The sequence below is a fragment of the Lissotriton vulgaris genome, chromosome 11 (assembly GCF_964263255.1).
Source record: "Lissotriton vulgaris chromosome 11, aLisVul1.2, whole genome shotgun sequence".
NCBI lineage: Eukaryota > Metazoa > Chordata > Amphibia > Caudata > Salamandridae > Lissotriton > Lissotriton vulgaris.
The window spans coordinates 907946940-907966838 of NC_141699.1; the positions used below are offsets into that span (position 1 = coordinate 907946940).

The 19899-nt window shown below is 42.9% G+C and overlaps 1 protein-coding gene across 5 annotated transcripts in view; it reads left to right on the forward strand.

Moving 5' to 3' along the window:
- SLC16A14 (solute carrier family 16 member 14) overlaps window positions 1-19899 on the forward strand; it is a 538310-nt gene that overhangs the window by 506568 nt on the left and 11843 nt on the right. For all 5 annotated transcript variants that reach the window (XM_086944042.1, XM_086944040.1, XM_086944041.1 and 2 more), the window contains exon 4: window positions 16570-17574. In XM_086944042.1, the coding sequence (XP_086800168.1) occupies window positions 16570-17574 (1005 nt within the window). The remainder of the gene's footprint in view (window positions 1-16569; window positions 17575-19899) is intronic.

Consider the following 19899-nt stretch of genomic DNA (forward strand, 5'->3'; position numbering starts at 1 on the left):
CGTAGATATCAGTAGTATGGTCTCTCTACAGTCAGCCTCTGTACCAGCCAGTGACTCCTAACACAAAGACCATGAAAAAGAAATAATCACACAAGAGTTTGCTCTATGAGCCAAAAAAAGAAAAAGAAACCTCTGCATGTACCATTAGACACTAAGCGCTAACGTGCAGACACTTGTACTACTTGAATTTTATATTACAAAAAATTGCGCACTGTGGCCACTAGAGTGCGTTAGAATGTTCCCTATACACGTGGTGTACACCAAAAAGTAAATATTAAGACACGTTTAACTGGTGAAAATACAATGGCTAAAATGATAAATGTTCCTGATCACATAGCAGGAATTTCCCTGGTCACACAGCAGGGATAAGCAATGTCTGAAAAATGCCGTTAGCTACGCGGATCTTCAGATTAGCTTCATCTCCATTAGTAATGAAATGGAGGCCCCCTCTTTCCTTATACAGAGAGGCAAACTGAAACAAAATAATGACTTGAATAAATATTGGAAAGGCGACGGCTCCAACCTTCCCCTTCCCTGCGGTGGTATATTCCACAGAGGATCCCTTAAAACATTTCACTTGAGTAAATATTGGAAAGGCGACGGCTCCAACCTCTCCCTTCCCTGCGGTGGTATATTCCACAGACGCACCTTCCCTTCCCTGATAATCTATTAGATTTAGTCAGAGGTCCTCTCTTTCCTTATATAGAGAGGCACTGCAACAAAACATAAGCGTTGAAAGGGTGATAAATCCACCCCTTCCTTCCTTGACAATCTATAGATGCGTCAAAGGTCCCCTCCTTAGAGAGGCACTTCAATCAAAATAAATGTTGAAAGAACTGCCACATGCGTTCTTTCCTTCCCTGTTTTCTATATGCAACAGGGGCTCCCTTTAACCGCTAAATAAATGCTGAATAAAAAGCTAAATGTAAAAAATAAGCGTCACAGGATGACAGACACAATTCTTCTTTGTGTTTACACGAGGCTTTGGCAATAACATGGGGCTATTTATAAATAGAGAACACGTAAATCACAGAAATGACCCAACTGTCAGGCTCAGTCTCCACTTAGCACACAATCCCTCCTCTGCGCAAGATCAAATGGCGAAGTCAACAGACAGGAAGCATGGAAAAACAGACAGGAGTACTGCTGCATTACAATAATACACACCTTTCCTCCGCACTCAAAGAGAGAGAACAATAGCAGCAGGGGGGGCAGTCAAATGATAGCAATGTTGCAATAAAAACAAGTTTTAAAAAAAAGGTTTGTTCATGACTGGTGTAAAAAGTTGGGTTTCAACAGAGTGGGACTCACCTGAAGGCGGAACAGCAGGCCTTAAAATCAACCTCTGATTACTAGTGTGGCAGGAAATAACAACCAGGGGCACTATTGGCCATCTTAATGAGCAGTTCTTGGCATTTAAACCTCCTTCGGTTTTTTTAAAGTTACATGGACAATATAACACCACCATTGGCCAAGAGCTTGTTTATTAGATTTAGAACAGGCAGTTTGCCCTTTTGATCGTTCAGCAAAAAATCGGAATGAAAATCTCTAGTCTGATTCATGTCCAGCTGTCTGGCATGAATTCTGAGACTCTTGACCATATTATGTTTGTCTGTCCTAAATATGGTGATGTGTGCAGAAAATGGCTACGCTTGATCTTCTTGTCCTTGGATATATCACATTGTAGATAGGTGAAACAAATCTTGATGACTGACCCATCTGGCCGAGTTGTTTTTTCTGTGAGCCAGTTCTTGCTCAATATCTGGATAGAGCGGGAGACGTTTTTGAAATCTTTGTAAATTTAGCATTTTAGTGCACAAAATGTCCTGTGGAAACCATTTTATGTATATATGTATTAGGTATATAATTGTGTTTTATATAGTTAATAATTAAGGGCCAGCCCGTTTTTAAAGCACTTTTCAGAACATTACACTTTATAAAACACCATAAACTGTATACATCTCTAAAATCTGGGATTAATTTTAATTACTAATCTAGACATTACAGAGATAAGACTATTAATTTGAGGGACTATCTTGTTATTCCAACAGAAACAACTGTAATGAAACTGCACTGCACCTGATCTGCTGAGATTAATTTTATGATTTTATTTTTATGTTTTACTACAGTATATTTATGCATTAAGGATATTGACTGAGGCAAAATCTGTTATTTGCTTTACATGGATGTTTTGTACCTTTGATGGTTATGAAACTGAATAAAGGATCTGTGATGAAGTATAGAGAATCAAACAATGCATGGATGTGAATAGAAAAAAGAATGTGAATATTTGGGTGGACATCTGTTCTTCACTTGTGACATTACTTTCTTTACTAAGTATAACTGATGTCTGGGGGGCGTGGCTTAGCCATGTAGCTGAATGGCCGCACAGTAGAGCGGCATCCGCCGGCCGAGTGAATTAATCCAACATAACTCCGTTCAACACGCAACACCACGGTCCATGCACAGAAGACCGTCGAAGGGAGGAGCCAGCATTCCAATGTGACCTTTTTGTGTGGAAACAGTGACGTTAGAGGACGGAAGAGATCCTGAGACAAAGCAAGGCCTGCCCACGCAGCCACTGACCTGGATTTTGGCGTCGCCCCAAACATTGATGAGAGGGCACCGGAGGACGAGACACCAGCAGAGACCCTGAAGGCGGTGGAAAGCGAAGGGAACATAGAAGGGTGGACTCCGGTAACAAGGGAGAGAAGTTACAGTGGAAAAAGGAGCACTCTGAGCCCAAGCTGAGCATGCTGCTGTGGTGGATCTTGCCGGTGCCCATAAGCGAAGTTATCACAGTGCGACGACGGACCTGGAAGGAAGGTCGGGAGGTACGGACATTCACAAGGGGCGAAACAACAGATTGCAAGAGCTGACCTGAAAGCTCTGGCCGAGGTGAGCATCTGCCTGTGCCCTGACTGATTGGCTGGGTGCGTGAAGAGTAAAGCGGCTGCGGAGCCGCCATTTTGTAGAGCCCGGAGAGACATCATAGTGGCGCAGGGCTTGAAGAACGGACCCGTTCTGTTAACTGCGGAGGTCGCTCTTGAAGTCTTATTGACCCACTCGGCAAGCAACGGGCGGATGGGGCATATGAAGGAGAATTAACAGCGGATTGCTGCGGTGCCTAACACAGAAGTAGGTGGGTGCTGGGTGATATTGGAACGCAACAGGGTTGACGCCGTGGCCACTGGATAGAGACTTCACATTTGGAGGGCGGCCTGTAGCTACACCAGATGACCGCAGCGCTCCCAACTTCAGCTATGGGGGGGGAGGGAGGGGGGGGGGGGGACTGTGCTGCTGCAAACCCCAAAACGGGCAGAAATCCCCCCACAAGTGAAGTATGACGATATTGGCACTACTGCACGGATACTGTACTGCGACATCAACTCTGAGGATATTATACTTGGGAGAGTGGAGTGACAAAATGGGGAAGCCAGATACACGACAACCAAGAATAAATTTCGACAAAAAAACTGCCAAGGGGGCGGATGTTGACACCAGCCACCAAGAGCAGTCTGAAGACCATGCAGCACACCAACCGCCAGCCCATGATATTCGGGAAATGTTTAAAGATCTAAAATCCAGCCTTCAGGGCCTAGATACCAAGATGGACTCACTGGCTGAGAGGATGGACAGAATAACGTAAAGAGTGGAAAAACAGGAGGGCCTCATGAGCGTACTGGAAACAAGAGGGACAGAAACGGAGGAGGGGCAAACGGAAATGAACAAGAAGCTACGGGACATGGATGATATACTTTATGCAATACAGCAGACGAATGAGGATTTGGAGGCCAGGTCTCAACGTAATAATATACGAAATACAGGAATTGTGGAATCGACTGATACCCAAAATATGGAGAAATACATCGAGACGATGATAACGGACCTCTTCGGACAGGACTTGTCTGCCATGTTTCTTATCGAACGAGCACATAGCACGTTGGGACCAAGACCAAGACCTGGTGCGCCAGCACAGCCAATACTTGCATGAGTTCTGAATTGCAGGGACAAAATACTGCTGATGGCCAGGGAGAAAGGTGAAATACAATACAAAGGGAATAACATAGTACTATACCCCGACTTCACACTCCAGGTTCAGGCGGCCCAGAGGGAATTCATTCCTGCTAAGAACATTTTTCAATAACTCGGTACCAAATATACCTTGATATACCCTGCTAAACTGAGGATTCAGGGGCCTGGAAGCCTACCTTTTTCACGGTCGCAAAGGCAGCACTAACTTATGCGACTCAGATGGCTAAGGAACACAAACAACGAGCAGCGACCAGTGAATCACAGACCGAAAACAATCTAAGTGACAATGATTGATGGACATGAGCCTGTACGCCAGATACGCAGATAAGTATCACCCACTGAACACTGTGATACTATGCTTTGCCGCTCTTAGGCGGAAGTTATCATGATAGACTTCAATGTACCTGTAGGTGGCTAGGCTATAGGTTGATTTACACGATTAGACGGATAAATATTGATGTATGGAACATTCTAGCTCCTTGGATCGGGGATGTGTGTTAAGCACTCGGCCACCCTGTCACAAGCACAGGGGAGTGTTGCCGGCAGACTCACGTACCCCACTTGGATGAATCACATGTGTTCACTACTGTGGACCATATGTTTACAGTTATGGGGGAAGAGGAAGGGTCATTCACAAACTGATTGGGGGGTTGGTGTGGGTGGGGGGATGGGGAAATGTTTACCTTAATAGTCCTGCCATGTCAAATGCCACAATTCATGAGACAAAACTGTTTGGTACATACCTGTTCACTCCTTTGGGACGGCTTAGTACATAGGTCCGCCTCACAGAATGTTGTTTTTGCATTACATACCTTCGCCCATACATTGACCTCATGTACGATAAACGTTGACCATGCATATATAGGTTACATGCGCTCCTCATGACAGCGCTCAAGTGCCTTTCTTGGAATGTGAGAGGCTTGAATGATCACAGGAAGGCCAGGCTGGTCCACTCTTATCTCTTACGACATGCAGTAGATATCTGCTTGCTGCAGGAGACTTATTTAACGACTGCATCTATTAACGCACTCAAACACACCAGATGGGGAGATAGTTGAAGATGGGTTTTTGAACTATTCAAGGGGAGTGGCAATTCTTATTCGTAGAGGACTCCAATGGAAAACGCACCACAGGATAATAGATAGAGAAGGGAGATACATTCTGTTGCAAGGCACACTTTACAACACCCATGTGGTGATCATAAACACTTACGGACCGAACACAGATAATCCTACCTTCTTTCAAATCATAAGGCAGAAAATCCAGGCACTGGGAGACTCAGTGATTTTGTGGGGTGGAGATTTTAATGTTGTTCAATCGCCTATAGCAGACAGGTAGGGAGCGTCCCGCGAACAGCACCCGAAGGCGGCAGAAATGCTGCTGGGAGTTATAGAAGACTTTGGCTTACTGGACTCCTGGAGAATGCTGAACCCGACAGCTAGGGAAGGTACATGTGTGACTCATCATCGCAATGCATGGTCCAGACTGGACTAGTGGCTAGTATCTAGAGACATGCACTCCTGGGTGACAGATGCTACACACTATTCCTGCACCTTATCTGATCACGTGCCCACTCTGATAAAATTGCAAATCCCTCTACCGTATCGACAACCTTTTAGCCTGCGTTTCCCAAAAGGAGCACTAATGTATCAGGTTTTCCGGGAAGAATTAAGAGACAAAATGAACGACTTCTTCACATTGAATGAGGGGACAGTGGACTCGCCAGGGATGCTGTGGGAAGCGTTTAAAGTGTTTACTAGGGGAAATTGCATGGCACTCAAAATGGGGGTACTCAGGGACATACGAAATACACTGCACAGGTTGGAACGTGAAATAGGTGAGCTAGAATGATCGATCCAAATCACCCCATCCCCTGCTGCTACGGCCCAGCTTATATCAAAATTAACGGATTACCATTCGAGGCAGAACGGGAAACGGCATATATGTATAAATACTCGCAAGCAAGATAATATGGGAGGGAGATAGAGCCGGGAAAACATTGGCTGGCCTGCCCAGGACCCCAAGGGGTCTAATTATATCACCGAGTTGCAAACAGAGAGTGGCAAGATGGCTAGAACTCCATGTGGCATACTGCAAACAATGACACACTCTTACCAACAGCTATACACCTCCCATACAAACCGACCCCAGTCAGACATTACAGACTAACTGGATACCGTAGCGCTGGCATGGTTTAACAGGGGTGCCCAAGAATACATCAACCTACCAATTGCGGTAGAAGATGTGAGGCAGGTAATAAGTGGTATGCTGGCAGACAAATCCCCATGTGCCTACGGACAGACTGCAGCATTTTACAAGGAATACGTTGATATTCTTGCTCCCCGTTTACTACTGGTCTATCTAGAGCCAATGAACACGGGTATTTTACCCCCTACTCTTAGGGAAGCCACAATAATCATGTTATTAAAGCCTGATAAAGACCCTACTAAACCAGATTCATATCGGCCACTGTCGTTAATCAATTTAGATGCCAAGATTTACGTCAAATTACTTGCAAACAGATTGCAGCCGATGCTGCCGCAGATTGCATTACCGGATCAATCTGGGTTCATTCCGGACCGCTCAACGGCTCATAATTTACGAACAATATTTGGACTGTTGCACTACCTGGCTCCTCATGTCCAGGCAGTTGCTGCCTTGTTGGACGCTACGAAAGCGTTTGACTTTTGGAGTGGAAGTTCCTTTTCACCCTCCTGCCCCGAATGGGATTGAGCCCTATGTTTGTGAAACAAATGCAAATAATATATAATACTCCGATGGCAAGAGTGAGGGTAAATGGGCGGGTGTCAGAACCGTTTGTTGTCACGAGAGGGGCAAGGCAAGATTGCCCGCTAACGCCATTATTATTCACAATTGCCACTGATCCGCTGGCGGCTAGACTCCATCAACATCACACACAACGGAGTATATGTTTCATATCTAAGGGTTTATTGATATCCATGTATGCGGATGACACGAGAATTTATCTAGTGAATCCCAGAGACAATTTTAATGCAATTATGAGAGAAATGGTTCAGTTTGGCGGGTTAACAGGGATACAAATAAACTGGGTGAAATCCATAATGCTACCACTCACTGATGACACTGCCCCATGCACTCCTGGGTGACAGATGCTACACACTATTCCCGCACCTTATCTGATCACGTACACTACAATAACTGATAAACAATCACAATTCTGTTGTTCACAGTTAGAACACCTTTCACCAAAGTATAGAATGCGGCTCATACATTACAATTTCTTGCAAAGAGTGTATCGAACGCCGCCTCAATTACAATGCATGGGCTTACAACCTGACACCAAGACGCAACATTCATGCACCTGGCCTGGTACTGCAGGCCAACAGCACAATACTGGGTCGAAGTCGGTAGACACATTGGGGATATCATGGAAACTTAACTACACCTTACTCCACTGGTGGCATAAATGGGCTTTGTGCTTGAGATCCCAAAGGGTTCCCGCAAACTCACAGCTATGCTGCTGTTATTGGCAAAACGTCAGAAGGAAGAAGCAATGCCCTCCAACGATAGCGGGATGGCTTTATGCAGACACATACTGCAGGGATCAATTAACAAATTATTGGGAATTAATGCCTAACAGGTCTAGGCCTTTAGACATCTGGGGACCCTTTGTGAATTGGCTGAGTTCGGGGGGTACGGACCTCCAGGACGATCGCTAGAGTGAGAACCTCATGTCTGGTGGAGAAAAGAGGATTGCTTCACTTAGATGTTTGTAGAGGTGGTTAAAATTATGTTGCAACAAGCGGATGAGACATGATACTATACATGGAATAGGATGGCAGAAGCGCACAACAGATACATACAAATTGTACAGAAATGTATTCATCGTTGAACTGGCATTTTAAGTAATGGCAGGGAGGGGGGACAAGGGGGGTTTGATGGGTTTTATTGGGTTTTATAGAAGCTCATAGTGATGTATTTCAATATATTGTATTTTACAACCGCTGCCGGTCCCATGGGATGTCGGCTTGACAGCTGTGTTAAACAAGTTTAAAGTCAGATTGCATATGCTGCAGGCCCCAGGGTTCTAGGCACATAGCTGTGTGAACTGTTTCAATTGTAATAAAAACTTTTTTTTAAAAAAGTATAACTGATGTCTAAATAAATCTTTATTTCTTTTAACACAATCTTGCAAAGTAATATACTTCGAAAAATTTAGTGATTCATTTATGCCACGTAAAAAATCTATAAACAAATTGGTCATAGAAATGTGCACTAACCAGCACATATTAATTAGGTAATCAAATTTTTAAGGCACTACTTTCAGTGATGGTACTGTCTCCATGCTCCAAACATGATGTGGACAAAGGCGAGAGGGGTAGACATATACAGAAGAACGTGAGAATATCTATTTGCACGCTCTTAAAGTCCGTATCATAGGGTTTGCTTTTGATCGACTCTTGCTTGGGATAATAAACTGCAAAAAAGATTGGAAGTTTGCAATTTCAAACTTCTGTCAAATCTTGTGTAGTATCTAATTGTGTCAAAGCACTGAGTTCATTTTGTTTGGGGCTTTTGTTCTACATTTTTTCAATAATCGACCACAGAATAGTTTCTGGTAGAAGAAGGCCACTATTATGTTACCACCCTTTGAACTTTCCATTTGGAGTGGTCAAATAAAAAGCTTGCTTTTTGTTGGATTATTGGTGAACTATTACCCACTCCACCATAAGTTTGCCAACTAAGTTTCACACAACCCTTGACAGAAATGGGATGAATATAGACAGCATAATTAGAAGAATTAATTTTTGGTCCTTATCCTCTTCCCATGCACTGTTATAAACATAGATCGAAAAAGGGATATGATACTATTTTTCAAACAAAAATGCCATTATATCCTATCTAGCTCTATTGATAATATGCTTAAGTGAAATAGAAATGTAGTTGTCAGGGTCTCTTCTATAATTTATTGACAACCTCTTAAAACACCACTCCTCCTTTTCCATGTGCACAACTATTTAGCATTGAGACAATATGATCAAAGTGAAGGACATTACCGGAGTGTCCTCTCGTTTGGGTTGTATTAAAGTTGTAAATCAGGCTCTTAAATTTTTGATGGTAAAATTCCCATAATTGTTTTATAGATTATGGGCTTTTCATGGGACTATTTATGTGGTAGGTTACAAGAAACATCAACCAATTTACAAAGTGACATAAACAACCACACTCTGAGGTCAGTTCTAAGTAAAAAATATTGGTGCTTACTCCAATCAGCACCTAGCCACTAACGACGCAGCACCTAGCCACCAACGAGGCTGCCGGCTGATGCTGAAAAAGCAATAATATCAAATCAGAGGGGACCCAATGCAATAACTTCATTACATCCAATAAGATAACAGTTGTTTGTTAATTTCTATAAGTCTTCTTTATTGCAAAACTAATTTAAACCACATACAGCTAAGACTAAAAGACTTCTTCAAGAAATAAGTCACTAAAACACCATCATGTGAGCAATACAGTAGTTGTCATCTCAAAGGACTGTGACCAGCAAAAAGAATATCCAAGGTCTCAAATTTTAACAATATGTGTTCAATCGTTGTAGTGTAATGTATGTGGAGGTACCTAAGTCCGTAATCTCCACTGTACATAACAAGTTGGCATTCTCATACACAAGAAGCATACCTGTTTTTTTTCTGGTGATGAGTCTTCGCCATTTTATCCCATTGAAATGTATTGCAGTGAATGTTGTTTGGAGGGTCACAAGAAGGAGCATATAGAAATGGTGGTACCACATTTTAGTCACAATATACATCATTTATTTGAGGTGCCATACTCATTGTAGGAATTGTGGTGAATTCTACTTCACCATGTAAAAAAAAGCTGATGCCCTGCTGAGATTTGATGAACCATGTTTGAGTGAAAACTTTTTTCTCTCATGATTCTATCGTGTGAATCATTGTTAGTGTCCAGAAGCTAAAACGAGGGCATATTTTCAAGGAATTTACAAAAATCTTCCTTATCCATGGGAGAAAATGAATGACATACTGAGTAAAACATGTACTTCTAAAAGCAGCAGCAGTAAGTCAGATGATTGTAATGTGTTCTGCTGCAGCTTCAACGCAGAGTTCGAATGTACAAATGGAAATACCAACATTCTATATTAATGAAAAAAGTGATGGACTTCTGAACATCATTTTTACTGGAATAGAAACTGCTGAAGTTAAAGCCTTTCCTTTAGAGGAGGGTAAAGTAAAAGACCTTCACGGTGTTAGGACAGTAGTGAAAACAGCTATTTTCAAAGAACTGTGAGAGGGAGTTTGCGTTTTTAGTTATTTAACACATAATGTACATTTTAAAGGGCTAAAATAGATAATGAGAGAGGTCACTACTAGGCCCAGGTGAGATTTCTTTTATAAAATAAAAAAAACAAAGGGGATGATGGATAGAGCGTTGACAATACAAACACTCACCCCGAGTCAACTGATCTGGGTTTAATCCATCACCGTTCTTTAGCGCACTCCGCCACCCCAGTTCAGACATGGCCATATGCAAATCAGTCTGACCCTGTGCCTCATGGGAACGGTCCAGCCCGAACTGCCAAGCCATGTCTTCCCTGGACCGGAATCAAGCTTTCCAGGACCAGTTTCTGGCATTACAGCCGTCTTCAGCCGGGCTTGCTTGAATCCAGTGGCAAAGTGAGCAAGGGGCTCACGTCTGAGCATACCCTGCCAACTTAGGGCGAACAAAGAAAAACCAAAGGGGATGATGGACAGAGCGTTGACAATACAAACACTCACCCCCAGTCAACTGATCTGGGTTTAATCCATCACCGTTCTTTAGCTCACTCCGCCACCCCAGTTCAGACATGGCCATATGCAAATCAGTCTGACCCTGTGCCTCATGGGAACAGTCCAGCCCGAACTGCCAAGCCATGTCTTCCCTGGACTGGAATCAAGCTTCCCAGGACCGGTTTCTGGCATTACAGCCGTCTTCAGCCGGAGTGAGCTAAAGAACGGTGATGGATTAAACCCAGATCATTTTCATTTTCATGAAGCTTTATTCGGTACATAAAAAACAATGACCATAATAGCACACAAGCAATATATTACAATATAACTGTACAAATTAAAAAAGACGAATGTTTAAAATATCATACTTTTTCTAAACTGAATAGATTTACATATAAAAGTAGCAATATAAAAACATTTGTCCGCAGAGTTCATGTTATAAATCAACTTCATGGCTTCATCCACATTAAAAATACCATACTTTACAAACAATGGTATTAAGTAAACACCCCTAACATCCAAAAATAGCGTACAGATTAGCATGAAGTGCAGGGTGCTTTGTTTTGAGTGCCCATCACATGGGCAAGGGCCAACAGGATACTTCTTTGGTTGGGGGAAGGCCACAAGAACGTGTGCCATTCCAAATCTAAGTCTAGTTAAGACAAATCTATGGGCTGGTCTAGTAACCAGGCTCAAGTACTGCTGGAAGCCTTCACTTTCAATGTATTTATTATAAAGATGGACTGCGGTAAGGCAACCATTAGCTGCTAGACGTTTTTGGGTTCTATACAACATAAAAATATTTTTCATATCCTGTTTAGGGATATTTCCAGCAGAACATGGGTCTATCAATATGTTGAGTCCATAGATAACCTGAAAATTGTCTACACCATACTTAAGCCAGGGTATCTTAGTGCAATTATCCAGGTCTGGACAGTCCTTGATGGCAAGTTGATTAAAAACTGTCTCTTCCTTACGCCAAATAGCTCTCCAAAGCATGAGGCCTTAACAAAATAAGGTCACCCAAATAGGCAACCCCAACTTCCCAGATCAGTTGACTGGGGGTGAGTGTTTGTATTGTCAACGCTCCGTCCATCATCACCTTTGGTTTTTCTTCGAGATTTCTTTTATAACAGCATAAGCTCGTGTAATTTCTGACTTTTCACATTAATGTATTGTTAGGACATGGTTTCCATAGGAAAAGGGTTTTTTAGCTTGCTTATAACTTTGGCGCTGTTTGACATATTTTTACACATTTTTTCCAAAAAAGTGCCCTACTTTGTCTAGTTGTGCATGGAAAATTTTGCCGTGATCCATTAGGCCGGTTCTGAGAAAATAGGGAGGGGTTAAAAATAAGTGCATTTGCCATATTAATTCCGATGGAGATTGTAGATATGACTACAGCCCAAACCGCTGAACGGAATTACACCAAATTTTACAAAAAGCTAGATCATAGTCCAGAAAGCGTGCTTTTTGGGATTTGGTGTAAATCTGTTCAGTAGTTCTTAAGATATTCATGGAAAAAGAAACATAGCTATCTAGAGGTGTGAACTGTCCGCAAATCTAACATATCTCAAGCTGAGATCTGATTGGCTGGCAACACTTCAACCAGGAAGTTTAGGCAGCCATTTTGAGACTCAGACTTAGCCAAGTCCCCAGCAAAAAGCTAAATAAAAGAGAAGTGGGCAGTGTAGGAATACAATGACTCCATAGGCCTGGTGCTGGGGTCCCCCAGGGGCCCCCAAGGGTGAAAAAACAGCTTTAAAAATAAAAAGAATTATGAAAATTGCAAGTATCAGCAAATTACAGCAAAAAGAAAACAAGCACAGTCGTTCACACTTGTTTGTATTTGAGCGTCCGGATGGGGCATGTCCTGGGGGCATATTGATTTATACATTGGTGGAAGAGTTGCATGCGGCCCTCTCTTTCTATGGCCAATATGGGCCCCATGGACTGCCACCTCCCCAGAGCAAGGCCAAGGTGTAAATATCAGAGGGGAGGCATGTGGCCCCCCTCTGTTGGCCTTTTACGGCCCGGGGACCACCACATCCCCGGACCAGGCTGATTAAAGTTAAAGGGGAGGGGCCCCATGGCCTCCCCCTCCCAGGCCATTTGCAGCCCCAGAAACTACCACCTCCCTGAGGCAGACCCTTAAATAACAAAGGAGGCGGGCCATTAATGGCCCTGGGGACTGACACACCCTAGGGCCGGCTCCCTGTGTCCCGGGGTGTTTGCTCTCCCTTGGCAGGATCTTTGACGGCTCCGGCCAAGCAGGAGCAAACAGTAAGTCAACTCCCAGCTGGCGTGAGCAGGAAAACTGCTGCCGCCCACAGATAGCAGACTTTTGATCTGTTTAATCTGTTTTCATCTACTAAAAACCTGCCTTTTTAATCCCTAGCATACTGAACCCTTAACCCCCTGAATCTGTTGAATTTTAAGGATCCTTGTCTGCTCCCAGCGCTCTGAGACCTTCGGGTGATTTATGCGCTATACAAGTGAAATAAAATGTAAATGTAAATGTTTTCCTGCCCACTGTCAAGTTATTATAGATTTCTGGTTGAAGATGCAGAGGAACAATCACATTGCTGAAATACACACAAGGTCACTGGAGACATTTCCACGTGGTCCATTACGCAGCTGTAGTGTCGAAGAAGCACTAGACATTTATCCAACACACAAGCACTTACTAAATACCCAGTAGAAAGTACTCCAGTTGGGTAGACATGTTGTACAAAGTTGTGGACTCTTGTTGGATAAAGTGGCAGGTGAGGTTCTGTTCTGGCCCAGTTACTAACACAGCTGCTGACGCACCCACTCGAACACCCATTCAGCCAATCTTGCATCCACTCACAGCCCCACCCTGCCACTCACACACCAATACAGCCACTGACATATCCACTCACTCACCCACAACATTACTCACACACCCACTCACAGACCCATGCAGCCACTCACATTTCCACTCACACACCCACATAACCACTCACATACTCACTCAGAGACCTATAAAGCCACTCACAAACCCACTGACAGACCCACACAACTACTCACGCTCCCACTCACAGACCCATACAGTCATTCACACACCCACTCACTGACTCACAAATCCACTCACACACTCACTCACTCACTCTCAAAACTATGAATTTCTACATGTGAAACCTGAGCCTAACTATAACGTCCCTGTAACCCTTATTTTTTTCAGTGATATATGGGTCGACGATGTACAATTAGTCAAGTACAAATTATATTCTTTTACTATTCATGAGATTTCTTCAGATAGTTTATCGCATACGTATTTTAGTTCAATATGTGTGCAATGTTCAACAAAAAAACAGCCATCACATTTCACCCTTTGCCGCACAGGACTGAGGATTTCGCTAAGCTTATTATGAAAGGGAAATGCTGTTAGGATGCACTTCCATTTGGCTGGGATTGCTGGTATTAATTTTAAACTGGTGCATAAGATGCTGTGGACCCTAGGGGTGGCGGGTTGAATCATAAATAGCATAGCCTGCATTGGCCTAGCCTTAGTATAGAAAGAGAATGTGAAGTGTCAGTCACTGCAGTCTGGAAAAAGGAGAGTCTTGGCACAAGTCCCAGGTCCCAGTTAGGTTTGGGTTTTGAGATGTTATATGAGCAAAAATCCTAGTAGAGGAGCATTGAACAAAGACAATAAACAAAACGCAAACAAAGTGCGAGTGGCTGCTGGTCACGTCAACGGCAGTTTTGCACTTGTTAGAAGCAAATGGCTCCTCGCATCCAAAAAGATACTCAAGGGCATATTTTTTGCAAAATAATGGTTCAAAATCCCAGACTAGACTGACATGTAAATTATGTTTAATTTTTGGGCATTTTGCACAATTTTGGGAACGGCAATTATCCCAATTTCACCTAGGCCTAATCATTACCTAAGTCCATCATTCCATTTTCACAGAATATCCCTACTCTCTGTTGGTGAATACAGTTTTAATTTTAAAATAGTAACAGTCTGGCAAAAGGTTTTATTTAATCTTCCATTTAAATGCATGGAATTCGATTTTTTTGATACTTCATGCCCTTTGATGACAGACTTCCCATTTAAGATACATAGATTTATACAGCTATCAGTAGTAAGACCCTCTGAATTAGTTTCTGTTTGTATTTACTTTTTCGATTTACTTCTCCCACTTCCTTTTGTCAGTGGTAGCAGCTCCCTTCTTGAAGATGCACAAGCTTCAAATCATATTGATTATGAGTTAAATATAAGAAAAATATAGAATACGTCTGAAAATGTATATTTATTGTCCACAAAAAGTCTCTATATACCTTGGAAAGAAGTACATTCAAAGATAATTAAAACAATGTTTAAAATAAGAAAACATTGTGTAAGTTAGGTAGAACAATGAGGCTTTCATTTTAAAACACCGTGAAAGTGCCATGGACTACACAATTTTGTTTTCAGTCTGGGAACTCTTAAAACATGTAATACACACTGATGGAAAGGAATGTTTTTGTCGACTCATTTATTTCATCAACTTGTAATAGCAGAGACGAGAACCATTTTCAAGCACGTTTTGAGCCTTCTGCATAGGAATGTGAATGAGTTTAAAGGTGCCTTCTCCAGCCGCATTTCTCCCAGTGCAGGCACATCCTGTGATCTAGGTGAACATTCTAGTCAGTATCAGCACTCTGTAATTTTCACAGCCAGCTGTTTGTGCTAGAACTCGTACTGGTGGGTGGGTTAATACTGTAATAAGAGTTGCTTGGATCTAGCGATGAATCTCCTGGGTAAATTACGACCCGCTATGATCCAATCACAATGCCACATTCCAGTAGTATACTGCTGTCTGATTTACAATTCATGTTTGTTTTCTTAATTTATTTTTAGCTAACCTGGTCTCCTTTTATGTTTTTTATTTAATGTGTCATTTAGGTAATGGTAATTTATAAAAAAAAATGGAAAACTATATGAGTATATAGCACTTAATGTGTGGCTATTTGTTTGCACAAAGACATCTTTGTTGGTTTCAATGATGTGGTTATAGTAATGACTTTAAATAATATTAGAACATTGTAATGTTGCGAGCTCCATTGCAGACAATGGAGTGCTCCCTGCTTCTGCGGGCCGGTAAAGGCCAGCAGAGCAACATTCCAATGTTCTACAAAGGCTTCTCGAAGCTCGAGGGGATATATCCCCACGAGCTTCGAGAACCCTTTGTTTAATTTGTTAGAACATTCTGCCCTCTAGTGGCAGAATGTTCTAATAGCCCTATAGCCCTTCGTAGCAGGGCTACACCGGCTGTTAAAGTCCCGCTGACTCGTTAAAGTCCCTCGCCTTCGGCTCGGGCCTTTAACGATTCAGCGGGCCTTTAATTGCCGGTATAGCCCTCTACGGCGGGCTATAAGGCTATAATACAGATCAATAATCTGAACCTGGTGAGCTATTAACATGGCGGTTCACAGGCATTCGCTTTTCAGGTTAAAAGTATGAGAGTATCATAATGTTTATATCTGGTTCCCAGGTGAACCACATCTATTATGAAACGTAGTTCCTCGGCTAACAGAGGTTGTTAAATTAGTTTGTTTGGAACTAGACTTTTGTGGTTGCTCGTTTTAGCTCATGTTTGTTACTGTATTTTTATTCAAAAATGTCTCGAAACATCACAGTGTCAAACATTATGGTCACCTTTCGGAGCATCTGGAAAAGGACCTCCAATGTAAAAAATTATTTTTTAATTTTATGATAATAACCTCTAATGGCTTCCATCTTGCATCCCAACAGGTATTGGCAGTGGAATGGCATACCTGCCTGCTGTGGTCATGGTGGGGCAGTATTTTCAGAAGCGGAGGGCTCTTGCCCAGGGCCTTAGCACAACTGGGACAGGGTTTGGGACATTTCTGATGACTATTCTCCTGAAGCACCTCTGCAGTGAGTATGGATGGCGGAATGCAATGCTTATCCAGGGAGCCGTCTCTCTGAATCTGTGCGTCTGCGGGGCCTTAATGAGGCCCCTAACTACAGCGGAGGAGGCGAGCGAAAAGGACATTGAATCCAAGAGATCCGCGGATCCTCCGGAAATGATTACATCACTTGAACCGGAAGCTGTAAAACCCAATGGCATTTTATGCGACCAGAAAGACGGAGACCTCACAAATAGAGACGTCGTTGACAAATCACCAACAATACAAAGTAACAGTAAAGGTGGAGGAGCAAATGAAAAGACTTTGAGGACCGTGTGTAAGCTCCGCCTTCTGAAGGAAATTAGCCGCATGACCACAGCCATCAAAAAGGGCTTTTGGGCATGGCACTCGAGTTACTTTGGAGCCGCATCACTGTTTACCAATAAAGTATTTGTGGGCTTCGTCCTTTGGGCTCTCTTAGCCTACTGTAGTTTTGTTATACCTTTTATCCATCTCCCAGAAATAGTACAGATGTATGGACTTTCAGAGCAAAACGATATTTTTCCATTGACGTCCATTATAGCAATAGCCCATATTTTTGGAAAGATAATTCTTGGCATCATCGGGGACTTACCTTGTGTCAGTGCATGGAATGTCTTTATTCTGGCCAATTTGACCTTTGGTATCTGCATTATTATTTTGCCGCTCTGCCACATGTATGCTGGTCTGGCCGTTATTTGTGCCTTGCTTGGATTCTCTAGTGGTTATTTTTCTTTGATGCCTGTCGTGACAGAAGATTTGGTCGGGATTCAATATCTGGCCAATGCGTTTGGGATCATCATTTGTGCAAATGGAATATCTGCTCTGTTGGGACCACCTTTTGCAGGTAAGGGACTGCATTGAAGAGCAAAGACATGTTTATCCTGTAAGTTGTTTTACGCCTTTCCGTTTTTGTTTACTCCAGAATTATAAATGTTTTTACTATCAGAACCTATTTAAAATTGGATTCGAACATCCCACTAACAAAAGTTTCATTAACTGCTCTTCTTTTAGTGTTTTGTAAAAATACATGCAACTGTATGGGATTCTTGATGTTTTATAGCATATTCGGGTTGTATTATGTATAAATGTGCTCATCAGCTTGTAGAATATTTAATACATCCTTCTCTCCACTCATGTACTCACAATCCCAGATTTATTATGACTTTGCATTGGGGTTGTGGCACTTTGTGGCATGGCTATACCGCAAAATAATTTTTGCCATTTTCTAAGCTACGCAAAGCCCCTTTGTCTTGCTTTAATTTGCACCGGGTAACGTTACTTGGGTGGGGCGGGAGCGTTCCCATGAATCCACCCATGTATTTTGCTGCAAACACAGATTGACAAAGACTTGTAAACTTTGGTTTGCTCCAAAACAGTGTGCCTACTTGACAGAGGCGTAACAAGGAGAAATATCTTTTTCCTCCTTTTTAGGTCTCGGCCTGACGTAAGCAGCGCATGCGCTGCTCTCATCATACAACGCATCTTTGAATCAATACAATTCCAGATGCCCTGTCCCAGCTCCGCCTTCAGTTTTCATATGTGCGCTTCATTTGGCGTCACCAATTATGCCAAAGGAAGTGCAATGATTGCACTGAAGGCATGTCAATCGCTGCTTGTTGCCACCCTGTCTCCTTTTAGCCATGCCCAGTGGGATTGGATCTCTTACCCACAGCGTGACACAGTAGGTTTATTATTTGCTTGCAGCACTTTTTTTGTATGCTTGTTTTTACAGCGTGCGCGAGTTTGTTCTTGTTTAAAAGAATGGCCAGCGCTTGCGCCTAAGGGTAAACGCACTCAAGTGGAAGAGCTGCATGTGTGCGCCGTATACTTCTAAGATTTCATTTAACTACTTTCGGGGTTAAATGCTTGTTTTTACAGCGTGCGCGAGTTTGTACTTGTTTAAAAGAATTTCCCGTGCGTGCGCCTAAGGGTAAACACACTCAAGTGGAAGAGCTGCATGTGAGCGCTGTATACTTCTAAGATTTCATTTCACTACTTTCGGGGTTAAATCTTGGATTTTGATGATGAAATTTCAATGTGTATTTGACAGGATTGAAAGTCTGTCCTATGAAAATTAGTCATTCGCAGAAAACTGTGAGACGATAATAACTGCTTTCTCCTCTTTTCCGCTCAGATGCTAATGCGTCACAATAAAAAGCCTCAGCACGTGTAACTTTATTTGCATTCAACGAACATTATAATAAAAAATGTTTTCAAATAAACCACTAAATAAGAACGTGATCCGCCTGATCCAAACATATTCCTTCATGAAGAAAAGACGGTGACACCAAGAAATCCCGGCGACTTCATTCATGTACAAATCAGCGATTTTTTTACTCTTATAAGTGCTGAAACCTTTGCATGGTTTGAACTCTTCCTCTCGGTGAAAAAGAAATCCTGCCCTGCAAGCTCTTTCCTAGTCTGCAGGGCTGGAAAGGGCAGAGAGAGGCGGAAGTGAATGGCATATGTGCTTGTGAGGGAGGGGGGATACAGAAAGAGCGTGCATGCAGAAAGAGCGTGCATGCAGAGGCGCAACCAAACTCCCTTTGCGGCTTCCCCCTGTCACAGCTCATCCACGAGCAGGCCTGCTGTGCCCTCTCGTCTGAGTTTAGGTGAGTGAGTTGTGGTGTGGATGTCGTACACAAATCGCCAGCAACAGGTTGCGACACAATCGCTGTGGAAGGAGGGGAGATTCTCAGCCTGACACAGCTCAGTGACAAGGCTTACTTTAGCTAAGGACTGGGCTGATGACTGCAAGCAGAAAGCGGGGAGACTAGACTGGTGGTCACGGAGAAGCACTGTATTTTATTTCTTCCTGTGTGCTGGTGAGCTGTTTACCTTTAATGTTTATAGTAATTCAGTGGCACGCTTTGAAAAGAAATGCTCTTTTTAGGTTTCGCCTGGCGTCCACTGCGCAGCAGTGTTCGCGCAGGCGAAATCTTATATTAGACAGTACAGGGCTTTGTCCCGCCTCTCTCTTCCATTGGCTAGCTCCATAAATGGAGGCTAGCCATTGGAAGAGAGATCTGTCAGTCATTGCCCGAGCAGATTCGTGGGCGTTCCGGTGATTTTTTCGCTCTCCGCCCCTTTAACAACGCCATGCGGCGGTGGGCGGTTGTTTTTTTTTTTTTGTCTCTGCATGTTTGTTTAATTTCCAATGTGTGCTTTG